At 35.5% G+C, this 17,324-nt stretch overlaps 3 protein-coding genes and 1 long non-coding RNA gene across 10 annotated transcripts in view; 3 read left to right on the forward strand and 1 right to left on the reverse strand.

Moving 5' to 3' along the window:
- Window positions 1–218: 218 nt before the first annotated feature.
- On the forward strand, window positions 219–1,204 carry LOC149738320 (uncharacterized). The gene is made up of 2 exons (XR_016384600.1): window positions 219–919; window positions 991–1,204. It is a non-coding gene; the product is annotated as an uncharacterized LOC149738320 (long non-coding RNA).
- Window positions 1,205–2,456: 1,252 nt separating this feature from the next.
- Window positions 2,457–8,707, forward strand: LOC149738321 (G patch domain-containing protein 2-like). The gene is made up of 5 exons (XM_089873611.1): window positions 2,457–3,462; window positions 6,783–6,862; window positions 7,017–7,063; window positions 7,877–7,917; window positions 7,986–8,707. Exons 1-5 carry the CDS (start codon window positions 2,853–2,855, stop codon window positions 8,153–8,155), a joined length of 948 nt encoding a protein of 315 aa, XP_089729737.1. The 5' UTR covers window positions 2,457–2,852; the 3' UTR covers window positions 8,156–8,707.
- On the forward strand, window positions 8,671–13,532 carry LOC149738322 (uncharacterized). Of its 4 annotated transcripts, XM_089873595.1 has the most exons (13): window positions 8,671–8,813; window positions 8,868–8,925; window positions 8,980–9,127; window positions 9,278–9,557; window positions 9,684–9,810; window positions 9,870–10,083; window positions 10,261–10,374; window positions 11,075–11,169; window positions 11,372–11,468; window positions 11,588–11,780; window positions 12,767–12,863; window positions 12,922–13,032; window positions 13,284–13,532. In XM_089873595.1, the coding sequence occupies exons 1-13, from the start codon at window positions 8,699–8,701 to the stop codon at window positions 13,420–13,422; spliced, it is 1,788 nt and encodes a 595-aa protein (XP_089729721.1). In that variant the 5' UTR covers window positions 8,671–8,698; the 3' UTR covers window positions 13,423–13,532. The 4 variants fall into 4 exon arrangements, with proteins under 4 accessions (XP_089729721.1, XP_089729722.1, XP_089729723.1 ...); XM_089873594.1 differs by having other exon boundaries at window positions 8,699–8,925; XM_089873596.1 differs by lacking the exons at window positions 12,922–13,032; window positions 13,284–13,532 and having other exon boundaries at window positions 12,434–12,863.
- Window positions 13,533–15,731: 2,199 nt separating this feature from the next.
- Window positions 15,732–17,324, reverse strand: part of LOC149738323 (STAGA complex 65 subunit gamma-like) — a 31,623-nt gene continuing 30,030 nt past the window's right edge. For 2 of the 4 annotated variants that reach the window (XM_089873610.1, XM_089873608.1), the window contains 2 exons: window positions 16,668–16,725; window positions 15,732–16,178 (listed from right to left, as the gene is read on the reverse strand). In XM_089873610.1, the coding sequence (XP_089729736.1) occupies window positions 16,001–16,178; window positions 16,668–16,725 (236 nt within the window). In that variant the 3' untranslated portion in view covers window positions 15,732–16,000. Of the gene's footprint in view, window positions 16,182–16,667; window positions 16,726–17,324 lie in introns of all 4 variants that reach the window. The other 2 variants (XM_089873609.1, XM_089873607.1) reach the window with 1 other exon arrangement.

The raw sequence follows: 17,324 nt of genomic DNA on the forward strand, positions 1-17,324 counted from the left end.
TTTGTTAAAAAAAGATTATTGGATCTTTTTTTCCCAGACCGTCACTTCCTTTTCCCTGTTTCCCTCTTTTCTTTATTTTCCCTCTTTTCCCTTGTTAGTATTAATTTTCTGCTGTTCCCTTTTTCTAATTATCAAAGTTAAGTAAATAAAATCAAATTTAAAAAATCTCGTTTTTTACCTAGCAGCATTTCCCTGTTTTCCTTTTTTAGAAATGCAAGTTTACCCTTTTCCCTTCTTTTTCCTATTTCCCTTTTTTAGTGTTGATTTCCCTGTTTTAGTGTTACCCTATAACAGTAGCATCAGATATCAGTAAAAGTGTTAGTGTATATATATGAAGTTTTTTAATGATGTTGAATATGTGTGTACTGTTTTTACATAGATTCGCTTTGAGCGGTGACAGTTGTCTATTGGCTCTGGCGATTTTAAATTACTAATAATAAATAGGCAACAAAAATTTAATCTTTGAACTTTAAAGGAAGTGACGGTCTGGGAAAAAAAGATCCAATAATGTTCCGGGTTTTTTAATTAATAATGCTCATTTTTAAATCTCAACCAATGGTATTTATTTTAATGGGAAGCCAAATCCATAATAACATCAAACAATAGCTTTCTATACTGTCAAGTATGTGGTAAATCATTGTTTATCCATCATCTGCATGTTGCACAACCACTACTAAACTAAAGTAACACATATGCAGCAAGCAAATTTTTAAAGCCAAACCATTATTGCCAAAACATTTTATTAAAATGTCTACAATGAAGTACAAACATCATGCTGTATTGCAAAATTGTAACATTGCCCAATAATTTGTTTTCAATAATGAAAACAACTTTTATCTTGCTTAAATTATTTGAAAATCCAGGAAAGTGAGCAAACCACTTAAAAAGTCTTGTTTAACCAAATGGAAGGTGTAAGTTAGTAAGTATTTTATTGACATTTTATTAATCCCATCGGCTTGAGTTACAAAAACTCAACCGTTCTTTTATCAGATTTTTCATAACAAGCTTTTGGACCAATCGACATTTGTTCAGAACACTTTGTTCAGCAGCATCTGCAGCAATAACAAAGAGAAATATCTGTAAACTTTGTTCATAATATTGTTTCTTTTGTAACTACAGAACCTAACTTCAGTTGGTATCCTCACACTCGTTTGTTCAACCCTAATTGTTGTTTGTCACGTTGTTAATAAACCTCATAAATAAATCTCGTTATATACCCTTGTAGGACAATGCACTCGTTATATACCCCTTACTTAATGCATATTAAGAAGTAACAAATTTATGGCAACTAGGAGGACATTATGCATCTCCTGGGTACTCCCAAATATTTAAAATAAATATAGAACCTCCTTGCTTCACTTGAAACTTAAACTCCTGGTTGCAGTTGCCACAAGTGAAGATGATCATAATTTCCCCCAATACCGAATGTTTTGCATTTTTTGTTGCATTTAGTAAACCTTTCCCCATGCAGTGTGGTCATGGAATGTACCGGCTGTTTTAAAATAGAAACATAAAAAATTGAGTGTAGGTCAAATTAAACTTTTTGCGAATTCTTTCAAACTGACATAATGTAACCCAAAAAAGTCTAAATGTGACCAGCTGTGCTTCACAAAAAAACGCTGTTTGCATAAATAAGACTAACTAAAATACTTTTAAATTATTACTTTATTCCTAAACTTTCCCATGTAAAAAAGCTGACCTCATATGTTTGCTTATATATGCATATATTTGCTTATATATACACAACAGTGGCATATAACATCCCTATACAGCTTTTTTCTTAAAAGTATACTTCGCGTAAACTACTGCCTGCTATTGGAAACCAGTTGTCACCTTTTCTGTCGTTGACAAACCAACTTTTCCTTCTTTCTGACTTCAATGAAAAAGAAAATACGTAACATTTTCACTGCTGCTTTCAGTGCAGTTAGGAGCAAAGTATTCAACCATGCTAACAATTATTGTCGATAACATGTTACCTATACACAGACTGATGAAATACAAAGTACACAAACACCATAAAGTGTTGTATAAGCTACAAAACATCAATATAACGCAGTTCTATATACAGCATAAACATACTAGCTTTCTCTTTCCCGCCAAATTCTTCGAACAAAAATGGCGTCAAATTGGTACGTTTCTTAACTTGTGATTTCTATGGACTTTGCTTTGTATAGTCCCATCATAGACAACTTATATATTACGGGAATCCCAGAAGTGACGCTTGCGGTCTATTATAAGTTGTCTATGATATTAGCACCAAAGTTCATAGAAATTTTAGGTTGGTGGCACCAGGGCCATAGAAATACCGAGTAGTCCAACCGATTGTTACGTAAAACACAAATTGAACGGCAATTTGGGTCCAAAATAACACAGTAGGTATAGGGAAAATGCATGTTTTTCGGTAAATTTGAGAAAAACTTAAGTCTAAAAACAAATTTAAAGGTTGGAAAATGTAAAAAACATGTGTTTTTTGTTTTCTGTGTCAAAAAAAGTCAAAAATTAGAATTAGAAGCGGTTGATTTGCGACATTTTAGTCATTTAATGCGGCTAAATTTATACATTTTTTCTAAAAAATGTTTGGTAAGGTAAATAGAAGCTGTTTTACACCTTCCCACAATAGGAAAACACAAACAAAACTTAACAAGTTCGTTTAAACCCTTTGTCAAAGTCACCACTTTTGCTCTATTTTGGACACACATAGACGGCAGTTGGACTACTCGGTGTTTATACGACTCTGGGTGGCACCAGTAGAAGGTATCGAAAATGGCCGCTATAATATCTGTATTCTAGGATCACCTTGGTAATTTATTTTATAATTTGGTATAGCAACAGCTGATTCTGATAATGTTAAAATGGAGGAATTGGTTCAAGATTTGACTTCAGCTCTAGAGGAATCAGAGTTAAAAATAGAAGTGGATCAAGAGAGCCCTCAGCATGATCTATTTAAAAAACGGCGTATGCGCAAGAAACGGCCAGTGATAAATGAAGATGGGATTGTTTTCAAGTATTTAGAAACTTGTAGTGATGAATCAAGCACAAATACAAGGACTGTAATCTCTGTAGTCTGTGACAAAAGATTGAGTGGTTCAGATACTGAAAGTGGTTTCCTACTGCCGAGAGTACGGAGACACAGAAGACGGAAAACTAAAAGAATGGAAACGGACACTGGTTTTAAAAATTATATAAAAAACAAAACTGAATGTTGTAACAGCACAAGGGAATTAAATGGAGACCGTAAAAATGAACTGGAAAGTGGAATTAGTGCAAGTGATGATTCAAATGAAGACGTATCAGCTCAAGATGGGGACGATGAGATGACAGACTTTTTTAATGAGCCAGGAGGATCAGTTTGTGGCATCCCAAGTATTGTTCCATGGTGGGAAGAAGATGCAATGGAAGACACTAAACTTAAATGCATCATTAATGGAGCAATGTCAAGCATGTCGGATGCAGCTCAGAAAGGTAGGTCATTGTAGGGTTGCACAATACTGTTAATTTATTCTAGAATTCTTTATTTTGAATCTAGAATTTCCAATCTTCTTGTTTATAGGGAGAAATAATTTTACCCACACAGGCATGTAAAAAATAAAAATCGGGCCGATACCGGTTTGCATTTATATTTTCCAGCATATTTCCCGGCGCGTGTGTTCTGACACCAAATTTTGCCTCTTTATCTAGTCCCGCGTTCGTGTGCCGCTTTCACCATGTACGAGGCTTTTGGATATAATCCAACGATTTCTCCTGCGGTCCTTCGTAGCGTAAGAATTTAATTAAAAACGTGTCAATCATGTTTCGTCTTTTCCCGATCAAAGTCTGATTGCCGCGGCGATTTTCACGTGTAACACACGTAAGTGTCACAGGACTAAACATTTAGCCTTAAAATTAAAGTTTTGCTAATGAGCTTTTCTAATAAATACGGCATAGTGTCATTTATACTACGCGCAACAAACTTTGTCCGGTCAACATTGAAATTAATAGCAGACGGTAGTTTAAGCAAGAAATACTCTAATAGGATTGCTACTTTAATAAAACTATAAAACTAATCGGCGATTACCAACTACAGTTAAAAAAACTCACACGTTTTACCTGCAACGAATTTTTTTTGTAATAATAATTACTGGGAATTTAATAGTGCTTTAAGATTTTCTCTGTTTTATATTCCGTAACACCAGTTGAAATATTTGTTCGTATTGTTACGTATTACATTAGTCACAATCCTTATTATGGCGCAATCAAATACCGCGAGTGCCTTTTGACATAGCTAGTAATGTTACGTCACAATTACCATTGTCTCCGCATAAATCCTGGATTTATGATATTACAAAGCTGTTTGTTATGTTAGAACTGCACGAATAGGTAACTTATAACCTTTTTGCATGGTAAAAAGTTAATGCAAATAACGATCAGCATTAACTCGTCAGAAGATAACTCGCTAACCTGGTTATTTTGCATGGTCATTGGTTTATGTGCGTATCAACATTAAGTTAGCTTATTTTAGCACAATTTTGATAAATCTACTTTATAAAATAAGTTCTGGTACTTTATGGTGATATTACCAACTAAAAACTATTATAATAAAACCCGAAAAAGATTAGACTCTAAAAAGTGAAACTGTCTTTCCACCATACTTTTCATTACTCGCATAATGCGAGTAACAACCAACCTCCTACGCTAGGTGACATGCTTAAGACGTTATGCGTGTTAACTTTATTTTTGCAAGTAATGTGCGAGTACTTACGCGCATAAAAGTGGCCATGCAAAAAGGGTATTACGCATACGTTAACGCGAAACAAAATGTTACGCAGCCGGCGAAGTAAATAAATTCCGGATTCCGAGGCCGGCCGTTTTTTTGCCGGCAGTTTTTAAAAAATCCGGCCGATGCCGGCGGCATCAAAAAAGGCACTTTTTACACCGCTGTACCCACATAAATTAGTGTATTGGCCCTGTAGCTTTGTTGGCTCATGAGCTATAAAATGATCAAAAATTTACCATTGGGAAATTTTTGCTCCGAATTTATTTGAATTTGGCATTCGCATCATACATTATGCATTAACATCAAAGATCTCGTCTTTTTCTGCGGAAACAAAGAGCTCAAATCCCTGCAGAACGACGGTGCGAAAACGCCCAAACTGGAACGTATAGCAATCTTTGAAATGACGTTGCGAAATGTTTTTTCCCGAACACCCCACAAACATAAGAATTATTTTTTCAAAATATGTAAAGTTGTTAAAGAATATAAAGTAGGTAAACACACCCCACGTTACTTTCTTTTTTTGTGGTGAATTCAAAAAGCAACCATTTTAATGATTTCAAAAATACTTTTATTATTAAAATTGGTCCGGTATAGGCCTAGATATTCGTCCTCAAACAATGATCTCTAGCGCTATTCTTTTTTTACTACGAGCTTTATGATTGTGACATAGAAACGTACTAGTCACCAGGCATGTAAAAAATAAAAATCCGGTCGATACCGGTTTGCATTTATATTTTTCCGGCAATTTCCCGGCGAGTGTGTTCTGACGTCAAATTTTGCCTCTCTATCCAGTCCCGCGTTCGTGCGCCGCTTTCACCATGTACGAGGCTTTTGGATATAAGCCAGCGATTTCTCCTGCGGTCCTTCATTGCATAAGAATTTAGTTAAAACATGTCAATCGTATTTAGTCTTTTCCCGATCAAAGTCTGATTGCCGTGACGATTTTCACATGTAACACACACGTAAGTGTCACAGGACTAAACATTTAGCCGTAAAATTAAAGTTTTGCTACTGAGCTTTTCTAATAAATACGGCATAGTGTCATTTATACTAACCGCGATAAACTTTGTCCGGTCAACATTGAAATTAATAACAGACGCTAGTTTAAGCAAGGAATACTCTACTAGGATTGCTACTTTAATAAAACTATAAAACTAAACGGCGATTTCCAACTACAGTTAAAAAAACTCACACGTTTCTACCTGCAACGAATTTTCTTTGTAATAATAATTACCGGGAATTTAATAGTGCTTTAAGATTGTCTGCATTATGACATAGCTAGTAATGTTTTGTCACAACTGCCATTGTCTCCGCACAAATGCCGGATTTATGATAATATAAAGCTGTTTGTTACGTCAGAACTGCACGAATAGGTAACTTACGCATACGTTAACACGAAACGAAATGTTACGCAGCCGTCGAAGTAAATAAATTCCGGATTCCCACGCCGGCCGTTTTTTTGCTGGCTGTTTTAAAAAAATCCAGCCGATGCCGGCAGCATCAAAAATAGGCACTTTTTACACCGCTGCTAGTCACATGACTAATTCGTTCGTTAAACTGAAACTTGCGTTTGTTTTTAATTCTTTCGTTTTTTGCTAAAAACACTGCCTCTCCCCTTTTTAAATGAGAGCGGCCACGTTCAACAATTTTGTGACAAGATTTGTCACGTGGGTAGTACACTTATCAATTTTTTCACCATGCAACTTTCAAATCAGTTTTATGAAATTCAAGGTGTTTGAGCCGAAATATCTTTGGTTATACAGAACCAATTAAAACAAGTAAGGTGCCGTTGGAATTAGAAAAACTGCACTCTATCTATTAAAGCGATGTACATTTGAGTGTGTTTAGGCTCTTTAAGAGATGACGTATATCGTTTAATGACATCATTACACAGAATATGGAATCATGTAATAAGATTTGAATACGAAAAGATTCAAATCTCATGGATGTAAGGTTCTTTATTGTGCATCCCTAGGTGACCGGTATATATTTTAAGTTAAAATTGTTTTACTTTGCACATTTCATGCAGGTTTTCATTCCCGAATAAATCGACTTCCAGGGATGGCTGCTCGGTCAATAAGAAGAGGACGAAGAAGATACAAACAGAAGGTCAGTTCTTCTATAATGAACGGAAACTTTTGTTAGTTTTTTAATTTTTGTTTTTGTAAAAATACGATAAATTTGTAACTTTGAATTACACCATATATTAGCTCCACATATATATAAATATATACATAAATACATATATCTTCTTTTTTAACAGAAAACTGGAGAAAGGGTAATCAATAATGGTGAAGCTCCAAGACAAGAGTAAGTAGCTAAGTTAAGTTTCAATTACAAAATTGCAAATGTTAAATGTTGGTCCTAACATATTTTATAGTGTAACTTTCTCGGTATGACAACAAATAACCTACTGGTAATATACTAGCAGTAGCACTAGTAGCAGATTAAGATCTACTCATACAAACATTGGTGCCTAAGTTTTAATAATCTAGGGTGGGCAAACTTATTAGTTCAAAAACTGCCTAATCTCATCTGTATACCTTAGCAAAACCGTAATTAACACTCTGGTACCCTTGGCAGAATAACAGAGTATTGATGTCAAAATAGCCCCCCCCCCACCTGTCACACTTTGTCGTTCATCAATTTTGTCGTTTATTAAATTATTACTTCATCATATTACCAGTAGCAGTAGAATTGACACTTTTTTATTAGAGGATTGTAGTTTTGCAAGCAATATAATTGATTTGGTATTAATAATGTTAAAGTAGGAGAAAGCAAATTATTCAACATTAAACTGTTGAGTAAGCATGTTTATCTAACCTGTTCAATACCTCGTTACATCACAATGTCGCTGATCACAAGTTGAAACACCGTATAAAGGTGAAAAAAAAAATATCCTAGCATGAGTACCAAATCCGGGGTTGCAGGGTAGGCAGGTGCAGGCCAACCATAGGATTTCTACACTGTCTTTCACATCACCATTATAATCAAGTGGGTTTAACAATCACTGGGTCCCCTGTATTTATATAAAGCGTCAGAGGAGGAGAAGGATTTTTTACTAGCACCAGATATTTTACTATACAGTAACAGCAAGTTAAAATCCTTCTTTTATCTTTCCAGAATTAAGAATTACAAAAGAAGAAAAACTGATGAAATACCAAGTAAGTGTTGGTGGATATTTGTAGGTACTCACTAAATAGAGGTGACTAAATTATTTTTTGTATACTAGTTGAGCTTGATACTATACCAAACCTTCCACTGCCACATACAAATAAAGGACACAAAATGTTGGTTGGTATGGGTTGGAATCCTGGAGAAGGCTTAGGTTTAAATGGACAAGGAATCCAAAATCCAGTTCATGCAACTAGACGACCAAAAAGAAATGGACTTGGCCTATAAATAGTTTGATTTCTTTCTTATAGTGATAATGTGGCTAAGTGTGTGACACACCAATAGATCTGAAAGAGGACAGTGTTGGAGGTTGTTAAAATACCTTCTGGAAAAACAGGCAATAAGAGCATTCTGCTTTTATACGCTACGTCCTACATTATAACACACCTTTTAAACTAGTTATCCTATCATGATTACTTGTATTGTAATGTTGTTGTTTAAACAACATAAAGCAAACAAATAACTTGGTTACCTGTACTAGATTAAGCCTAAACCATTTTTATAAGGTTTTAAGATTTGGTGTATTAATGAAAGGTGTTTTGGTACATAATGTTGTTCCTTGTTCTGCATATTTGTTAAGTCCATTTAGTTTTATTTATTTTATTCTAAAATGTATTTTAAATATGATCTTGTCCCTAAAATTGATTTTACACTTTTACAATAATATGTGTTATATCTTAAACAATGCATTATCATAACAATTTCAAAATATTTTTTTGACATCCCTAATAATTTATTTTTGTGCTCTAAATACATTGTTTTACCCAGAGTATGATAAAACAGTCAGTTTACATAGCGCTTGTGGCTTTTTTTATTTATGGCATATTAAAGAAGCATACGTCGATTGCGAGAGACCACATAGATGCAACATATGATTTCATCATTGGTGAGTGTTGCCTTACAGGATTTACATTTATTATTTATTATCCATTGCTTGCAGTTGGTGGTGGAACAACTGGTGCAGTAGTTGCTAGCCGACTAAGTGAGTCAAATGTTAAGTAAGTAATGAAGTTTACCTAATAAACTTTATGCTTGACACATTGCTGTTTAAGAGTTTTGCTGATTGAAGCTGGTGATGAAGATAATTTTGAACCTTTGGTTAGCGTTCCTCTGGTATCTGCATTAAATCAATTTACAAATAGAGATTGGAGTTACATGACAGAGCCACAATCAAATGCCTGCCATCACATGGAAAATAATGTAAGTATTTGTTTTTTCCTCTTGTCATTTTTTCCCGATGCCTATTACTCTTTGTGACTATTTGTTAACCACCAAAAGCAAAAAGGGGGTAATTGCAGATTATTTTGCTTATAGAGCCAATCATAATAAGCAATTAAACTAGTCATCTAGGTTTTACCATGGCCAAGAGGGAAAATTCTTGGGGGTACAAGTTCTATAAATACACTTCTATATGCTCGGGGGTGTCCTGAAGACTTTGATTCCTGGAAAGAATCCGGTGCAGACGGTTGGGCGTATGATGATGTTTTTCCATACTTTATCAAATCGGAACATATGATAAGTCCACGTTTGGCAGAAAGTCCTTACCATGGAAACAAAGGGAAGTTATTCATCAATGAGAAGAAACTAAACCCAGTGGGAAAATCTTTCTTAAAAGCAGGAGAAGAGCTTGGTAATTCCCATTTTACCCAGTTGTATTGATTATAAAATGAATTTTTTTTGTAACATTTACCGCTTATATTTTGTATACATTTTGTGTTATGATTTGCGATTATCACACAATTATATGTTATGGCAGGATTTGAAGTTCTTGATGATTACAATAGTGATAAATGCAGTGGATTTTCTACTTTTCAAGAAACAACCAATAAGGGTTACAGACAAAATTCTGCAACAGCTTATTTAAGGCAACATGCTTGGGAAAGGTTAGAACTCTGGTTTCCGAATAACTAGTCGAAAGATAGTGAAATTTCGACCATTCCAGGCAAGAAAATTTACACATCATCGTAAGATCACATGTTCAAAAAGTTTTGTTTAATCAAAAGAAAATTGCAACGGCAGTTGAACTTTTAAAAAATGGGCAAAAAATCATAGTAAATGCAACGAAGGAAATCATTTTATCTGCGGGGGTGATTGGGACTCCTCAGTTACTCATGCTATCTGGAGTTGGTCCTTTAACTGAGCTTAAAAGAAATAAGGTAACTTAGTATGATTTAGACATTTTAGAGCATATGGATGTCCTATAAAATTAATACCAAAATAAAAATCATGGTTTCAACTTACTTGTATGACTCTTTATTTATCCATATTGTTTGTAGCAAAAGCAAGATACATTACTTTACAGTAAACTTTAAAAACAACATTTAACTTTTTAGATAAATGTTGTATCTCATTTACCTGGTGTTGGACAAAATCTACAAGACCATGTGATGACTGGAACATTTTTTTATGGAAAAAACATTTCGGATTGGGTACTTACCCCAAAAAGTGTAAGTCACTAAGTGCGGTACACCCGATCCTCACTTCATTATGTTTCTCCCTTCTGTTAAACTGCTGTGAACTTGTTCCCCATACCATGATGTCACATGGAAACCTTGTCTTTGGTTAAAACTTAAAAGATGCCAGACATGTTACATGGCCATGACTTCACGTAACACAGCCACCGCCTTTTCCACCCTTCAAGAGTCGGGAACTGTGCATAAAATAGCAACGAACTTGTACACACCGATCTACACAATGTTTTGTAACACAGCTCTGAACATTTTGTTACATTATGTGACACATGGTCACTAATTTGTCTACCTCTTTATCTCTCCGGTGCCGTGGTATAGTGGTTGGCGCGCCTGCCTGTAACCCAGAGATAATGGGTTCAACGCTCGTTGCTGCTACCATTGTTGGCGTATGTGTCCTTGGGCAAGATACTTAACGGCAATTGCTCCAACCCAGTGGTCACTAATGGGTTGTCTAAATTATCAGCCATACATGAAAAAAGTAAAAAACTCCCAAAAAAATAATCACCCACAAAGTAACATACATGGTAACTCGTAAGCTGGCACGAGGTGTTAAACCCGTGTGATAACGACTGTCGTTTACCGGCCATGCGAGGATAAAAAGTAAGTTACATTCATATCTGCCTGGTTGCATGTCAACAATGTATAAAAACATTTTTTTAATTAACATAATTTACAGATTCTGCTTTCTGCCTATAACTATTTAGTTCATGGTACAGGACCAATAGGCCACACTATGATGGATGCATTTGCATCAGTTAAGTGGAACGACAGGTAATCTAATCATTTATTTCATATGTTGTAAGTCATGGCCAACCCAAAAGTCATGTCTCCCGGCGTGCCTTGCCAAAACTGTTTACAATTAAATGCAAGAGCTTAGTTCTAGAAGCGCACTTCTGTTGTAATGATTTTATAGTGGTTGTAGTTGTAGTAATGGTACTATCATGCATCATATTTGACTATTGACATCATTTAGTTCACTTCCTCAATCACAACTGATGTTGCTTGCCATGGAGACTGATACATTTGCATTTAAAAACTTTTTTGCAAAAGGTGCGAACTACAAAACAAAGGTATCTTGGTTATTATTTACTATTTATTGGTTAGATTAGCCTACATGCCTTCAAAAATATTTCTATAAGATCCATTTCCGATAAACATAATAATGACCAAGATTTACTAATTTGTTCAGGTATTTGAAGAAGCATATGCTGAAGCAGAAAAAGAAAGAAACAAAATAATGTTTTCATTTGCAATTATCAATAATGTTCTGCACCCAAAAAGTGTGGGAAGCATTAGATTAAACCCATTTGATCCAAATGGGCATCCTCTCATTGATCCAAAATACCTGACTGATCAACGAGATGCAGACATCCTTATTAAAGGTATTGGTACATGATGTATGTGTGTATGTATTGTGCTATAGCCCTCATGGAGCCGTATGACTTCTTTCCATGGCATTTCTGTGTGCCTCCTGCACTGTTCCTTCAGAAGTTAGGATGTTAGAGATCCACTCCATCCTTCTGCCCTCTCCCTCAACTGATGTCAACACCGGACTCTCCTCTTCCAATGCCTATACTTTCGCATTTTTCGTCTTTTCACTTCTCGTACCAACCCTTGTTCTTCTGTCGCGCCAACTCTCTTTCTCACCCACTTGTTTGTCCTCCTTTCAGTCCAACTTATTCTTAGTACCCTTCTCCATAACCACATCTCAAATTCTGCCCTCTCCCTCAACTGATGTCAACACCGGACTCTCCTCTTCCAATGCCTATACTTTCGCATTTTTCGTCTTTTCACTTCTCGTACCAACCCTTGTTCTTCTGTCGCGCCAACTCTCTTTCTCACCCACTTGTTTGTCCTCCTTTCAGTCCAACTTATTCTTGGTACCCTTCTCCATAACCACATCTCAAATGCTTGTATCATCTTCTCTTCTTGCTTTCTAAGCGTCCAAGTCTCACATGCGTAAAGGGCCACACTCCAGATCAGAGCTTTGGCGAGTCGTACCTTGAGTCTTACATTCATTTTTGACGACTTCCAGACCTCACCCATGTTGCTGGCAATGGACTTGGCCATGCCAATTCTAGTTCTGATGTCTGCGGTGCTATCACCATCTGGAGTCAAGTACGACCCCAGGAACTTCATTTTCTTGACTCTCTCTGTCTCCTCTCCGTCTATCTCAATCGCACCCGTTCCGTGCACTGCCATGGCTAAGGTTTTGCTTCGGTTGATCTTCAGTCAGAATTCAGCGCTAACATTCATCAAAGTCTCACCCATCACACCACATTCTTCTCTTGACTTTGCAACCATTGTTGTATCGTCAGGGTCAGGTACATGATTAGTGCATTGCAATGAAATAATGTTTTCAATCCAGGACTTGAATTGGTGGATAAGATAATGAAAACAGAAGCATTTAAAGAGCTGCAAGTTAATCAAGTGTATTTTCACCATTCATGTGACAGTATTAAAGGGTATGATTGGTTTAAATAATTTTTTGTATTTACTAATAATGTTAACGTTTTCCTCCAGTAAGAAAAGGCTGGAATGCATGGTGCGATCAGACACTTTTACTACTTATCATCCATGCTGCACTGCTAAGATTGGTCACGATAAGATGGCTGTTGTGGATGCAAACCTTAAGTATGTGATTCCTATATATGAATTACATTGAGAGTTTCTTTCAGGAATATAATATTTGTACTCTCATGCGGCCGTGCATTAATAATTGTTATACCTTACTTTATACACATTAATGTAATTTTAGGCACCTTTTCTGCTGATAAATTAGGCATAACATTTGATGTTAAGTTTCTAGAACGATTAGTATTAAGTTTCTAGAACAATTAGTGTTAAATTTCTTTACACAAGAATTAAATTATACCACCTGACAGGGTATATGGTGTGAAGCATTTACGTGTAGCAGACGCCTCAGTTTTCCCACACCACATATCATCGCCTCCTCAAGCAACATGTTATATGATTGGTGAAAAAGTTTCAGATCATATCCAAAAAGAATGGCACTTAATGTAGTTTTTTTCCCTTGACAAGTGCTACTTGTGTTATATTCTACCATTGGTGGAAATGGTGCACGCCCGAAGCAATATAACTGTATTTGAATTATTAAAACTAAGGTGACCGAATACCTTGTGGATTTATTATAATGGATGTATTGAAGGAGTGACAGTATACTGGGTGTAGATATAAAGGAAAGATAATAGTACATGTTGAACAGGGCTACTTTTTGGGTCAACACATTTTACAGTAGATAGCCTAGGTAACTTAACGGGACAGGCAAACAAAAGCTACATTTCACCAAATAACACAACAAAAATTACAGAATCTACCCTCCCCAGATTTGCTAGGCTACATGGCCTCTGAGGCAGGTGATTTGTAGCGGCCTTTATATATTGTAGACAGTTTTTTAGCTTTTAATTGTTCATACAGCTCCCTTTTCGGTGAACTGTTGCTGAGCATGCAAGTGGTCCAACAACTGCAACCCAGCAGAATGGTGTAGGTCTTTTCTTTAGAAATATGAAAGTTTTTTTATACATGCTAAAGAGGCGAATGAACTCAGCAGTACCTCACCATTTTCTACATAACCTGATCTAAGGTAGGGTGGGGAAAGATGGAACACTTTGTCCGACGAGACTCTTTCTTTTTAGTTTTCCTTTTACGAATCTCCAATGAATGATAATCAGCAAAATAATGTTACAGAATTATTCAATTATCACGACTTAATAAACCTCGCGTCAAAGCAAGTTACTGTTTTTAAATATTAAAAAAATATGTTACACAGAAACGATATTTTTAAACAGGTAAAAAATGAAAAAAAGTAGAGTGCTAATTTTAAATACTCGTTAAATCCCATGAAATTGTGTAGTCCGCGAGTGTGAACGAATAAACTAGTTTCTTAGATTATTAACAAAAACCTACATATTTCATACAGTCTGATTTTGTCTCGTAAAACTAGTTTTGGTTTTGTGAAATCTTTCCCCACATTATAGTTTTGTAAGATTTGTTAACAAACTTTAAAAAAGGTTTACTTTTAAATCAATAACTTATACCTAAGGGGTTTTTCAAATATAATATCCTGATATAATAAAAGGATAATATACAAAAAACATATTGAAAATTCCGTCATTTGCACTTGATGATAATTTATGAAAACTGGCTTGTGCGAGAAACAGTGTAGAGATAACAGTATTTATAGCAAAAAAGTAAACTTTATCAATTTTCTGTTTTTATAAGTTAATGTGCATTATTAGTATACAATGTTTATGAACAATACCTATTACTGTTTAAATATCAATTGTCCTCAATAATATAGGGGAGACCGGGGATACTTCGGACGCGGGGATAGTTCGGACCATGTACATGACGTCACAATAGAGCATTGTGATATCATTATTAACAAATCTTATTGTTTCCATTACAAAGCAGCATAATGTTTGGGGGCATGCACAGTTCAACCGATTAGTTAAAATAAAAAAAGTTAGTTTAACAGAAATATCTACTTTTTAAGTTTTTGGTTGTAAGGGTATAGTTTGGTTGCTGATAGCCAAAAGTAATTCTTTTGCGGTGGAAGTCGTAGTTTAGTAGCAACACTTCAATAAGCAAACGTAGATTTTGAGCAGGAGGTAAACAGGCGGCTATGTTTTTGCTTTTTTTATGTCACCACGTGTCTGGGGATACGTCGGACAACATGCCCGGGTTGGTAAAGTGTATTATGTTGTATGCTCACAATAGTTTTAGATCATAAAAAATAGTAAGAACGTTTAAAGAAAGACGACATCAGGAGAGTATCAAGCGACTGAATGAAAAAAAGCTATTTTCCAGTTATTGAAGATGATACTCGTACAGACAGGGGACTATTAAGGATTAAGATGTCTCATCAACCTTTTCTGTTTTAATATGCGCTAAAGTACCAGCTTAGCCTAGTCGATTGATATATTAGATGATTCGTTATTATTTCGTTTGTCGTTTTTACCAACGGTGTCGAATAAAACCAAAAAACGTATACTGTCCGAGGTGACCCCGGTCATGTTCGATGTTACCCCGGTACCGGGGCAACACCGGACACTTGAGAGCCTTAGGAATTTGACCTTTTTCATGCATTTCTAGTTTTCTTTGGCATGCGACTCTCCTACCCTTTTTCGGCAAAGGATTACCCTTTACAACAAACTAACATTTAAATTCATGTGACGCATATAAAAAAAATTATTAGCAATTTTCAAAAAAACGTCCGAACCATCCCCGGTCTCCCCTAATAGGTAGCATGCAAAACTATAGCAGTAGGCCAAGGAAAACATATTTGAACCTGATTTTTAAAGCGTGCAGTATTATTTCCTGTTATTTACATGTATTCCTAATAATAAACTCACTTATTAATAAAAAGTAACAATGATTTTAGACTGCCGCGTCTTAATCCAGTGTGTTTTCAAATTTGTAAAATTGCACCCGTTGACCAAACATGCTGAAAAACTCCTTGACATTCATCTTAAAGTGGTAAAGTGCAATCGACATTTTACAGCACAAGTCGGGAAATAGACTTATTTAAACAGACATGTGCCATGGCCCATGACTGTCCTCAATGCAAAAAAAGGCAAAATTATTTTTTTATTTTCTTTCTCATTGGTCGATTGTTCTCATCGCGGGTCGGGCTGATTGGTCGAAAACTTGAGGTAGCATAAAGTTGCTCTGCTTGTAATTGGTTAAAGGGTTCAATTTTAACGAATGGCATCCACTGAGGTTTGGTTGATGCAATCACAGTAGAAACACTTTCACCACTGCTGGGTAAAAGGTCAATATAATAAATCCAGTGTCTCAATTAAGACTATTAAGCAGGTATGCAATGCGGAAACAATGCATAGGTTCGGTGCAATGTGTAAGTAAAGTCAACTCTTAGGAAAGTAAATTGTACTTTAAGCACCGTGGCAAAGTAGTTAGCATGCCTGCCTGTAACCCAGAGGTAATGGGTTCAAGGCTTGTTGCTGCTACCATTGTGAGCGTATATGTTCTTGGGCAGGACACTTAACAGCAATTGCTTCCCCTTGGTGGTCATTAATGGGTTGAACAAATTATCAGCCATACACAAAAAAAACATAACAATCACCCATACAGTAACATAAAAAGGTAGCTCGCATGAGGTGTATGAACACCTGTGTTGTAACAACTGTCGTAAAAACCATTTGTTGAAAAATTGATAAACCACTTGAAAGAACTACAACATGTAGGTAAAAGTAATAAAATAAAGTTCTTTAAAACCAGTGCATTACCTTGTATTTTTGACAGGAATCCATCCACTCTGCTTGGAAGAGGAAGTTTCATCTTTCACTAAATAATTTAATAAAATAAAAAAAATTAAAAGGTAAACTATCATGTTTAAAGTGCATGCGACACGGTCAAACAACTTTGCCTAAAATTAAAGGTATAACTATAATAAACACAAGTATAATGTATTTAGTTAATTTATTAGCTTCATTAATTAAATAATTGCAAAATAAATAGCAGTGTTAAAAAATCGTAAGAGATTTTCGCTATAACAAAGAGTGACATCGAGGGTCAAACTAGAGTGAGAAAGGCTGTGTTTAGATACGAGTAGCAAGTAAAGTGTTTGGTTACATGTGAGAAGCGCCTTATTTCGAAGATGCAGAACTGTTGCGTTGTTGGAGGGTGTTTAAATAGCTACAAAGATAAAGTGAAAATTCTTCAATTTCCGAAAAGCCCAATATTAAAGCAGTAGGTAAAGTTTGTGTAACTGTACAAGGGCGGATTTTGAGCAACCTTTCAAGAAACAGTGTTGTGGTAAACATTTTAAACCTGACTGTTATTGGAAGAAGTTTGGATCCACCACTGAGATACTGTTGGAATCTGATATACCTACAGTAACTGAAAGAGGTAATGCATATAAAGCACTTTATGAAATCATTAAA

Source organism: Ciona robusta, chromosome 3 (assembly GCF_009617815.1).
Source record: "Ciona robusta chromosome 3, ASM961781v2".
Classification (NCBI taxonomy): domain Eukaryota; kingdom Metazoa; phylum Chordata; class Ascidiacea; order Phlebobranchia; family Cionidae; genus Ciona; species Ciona robusta.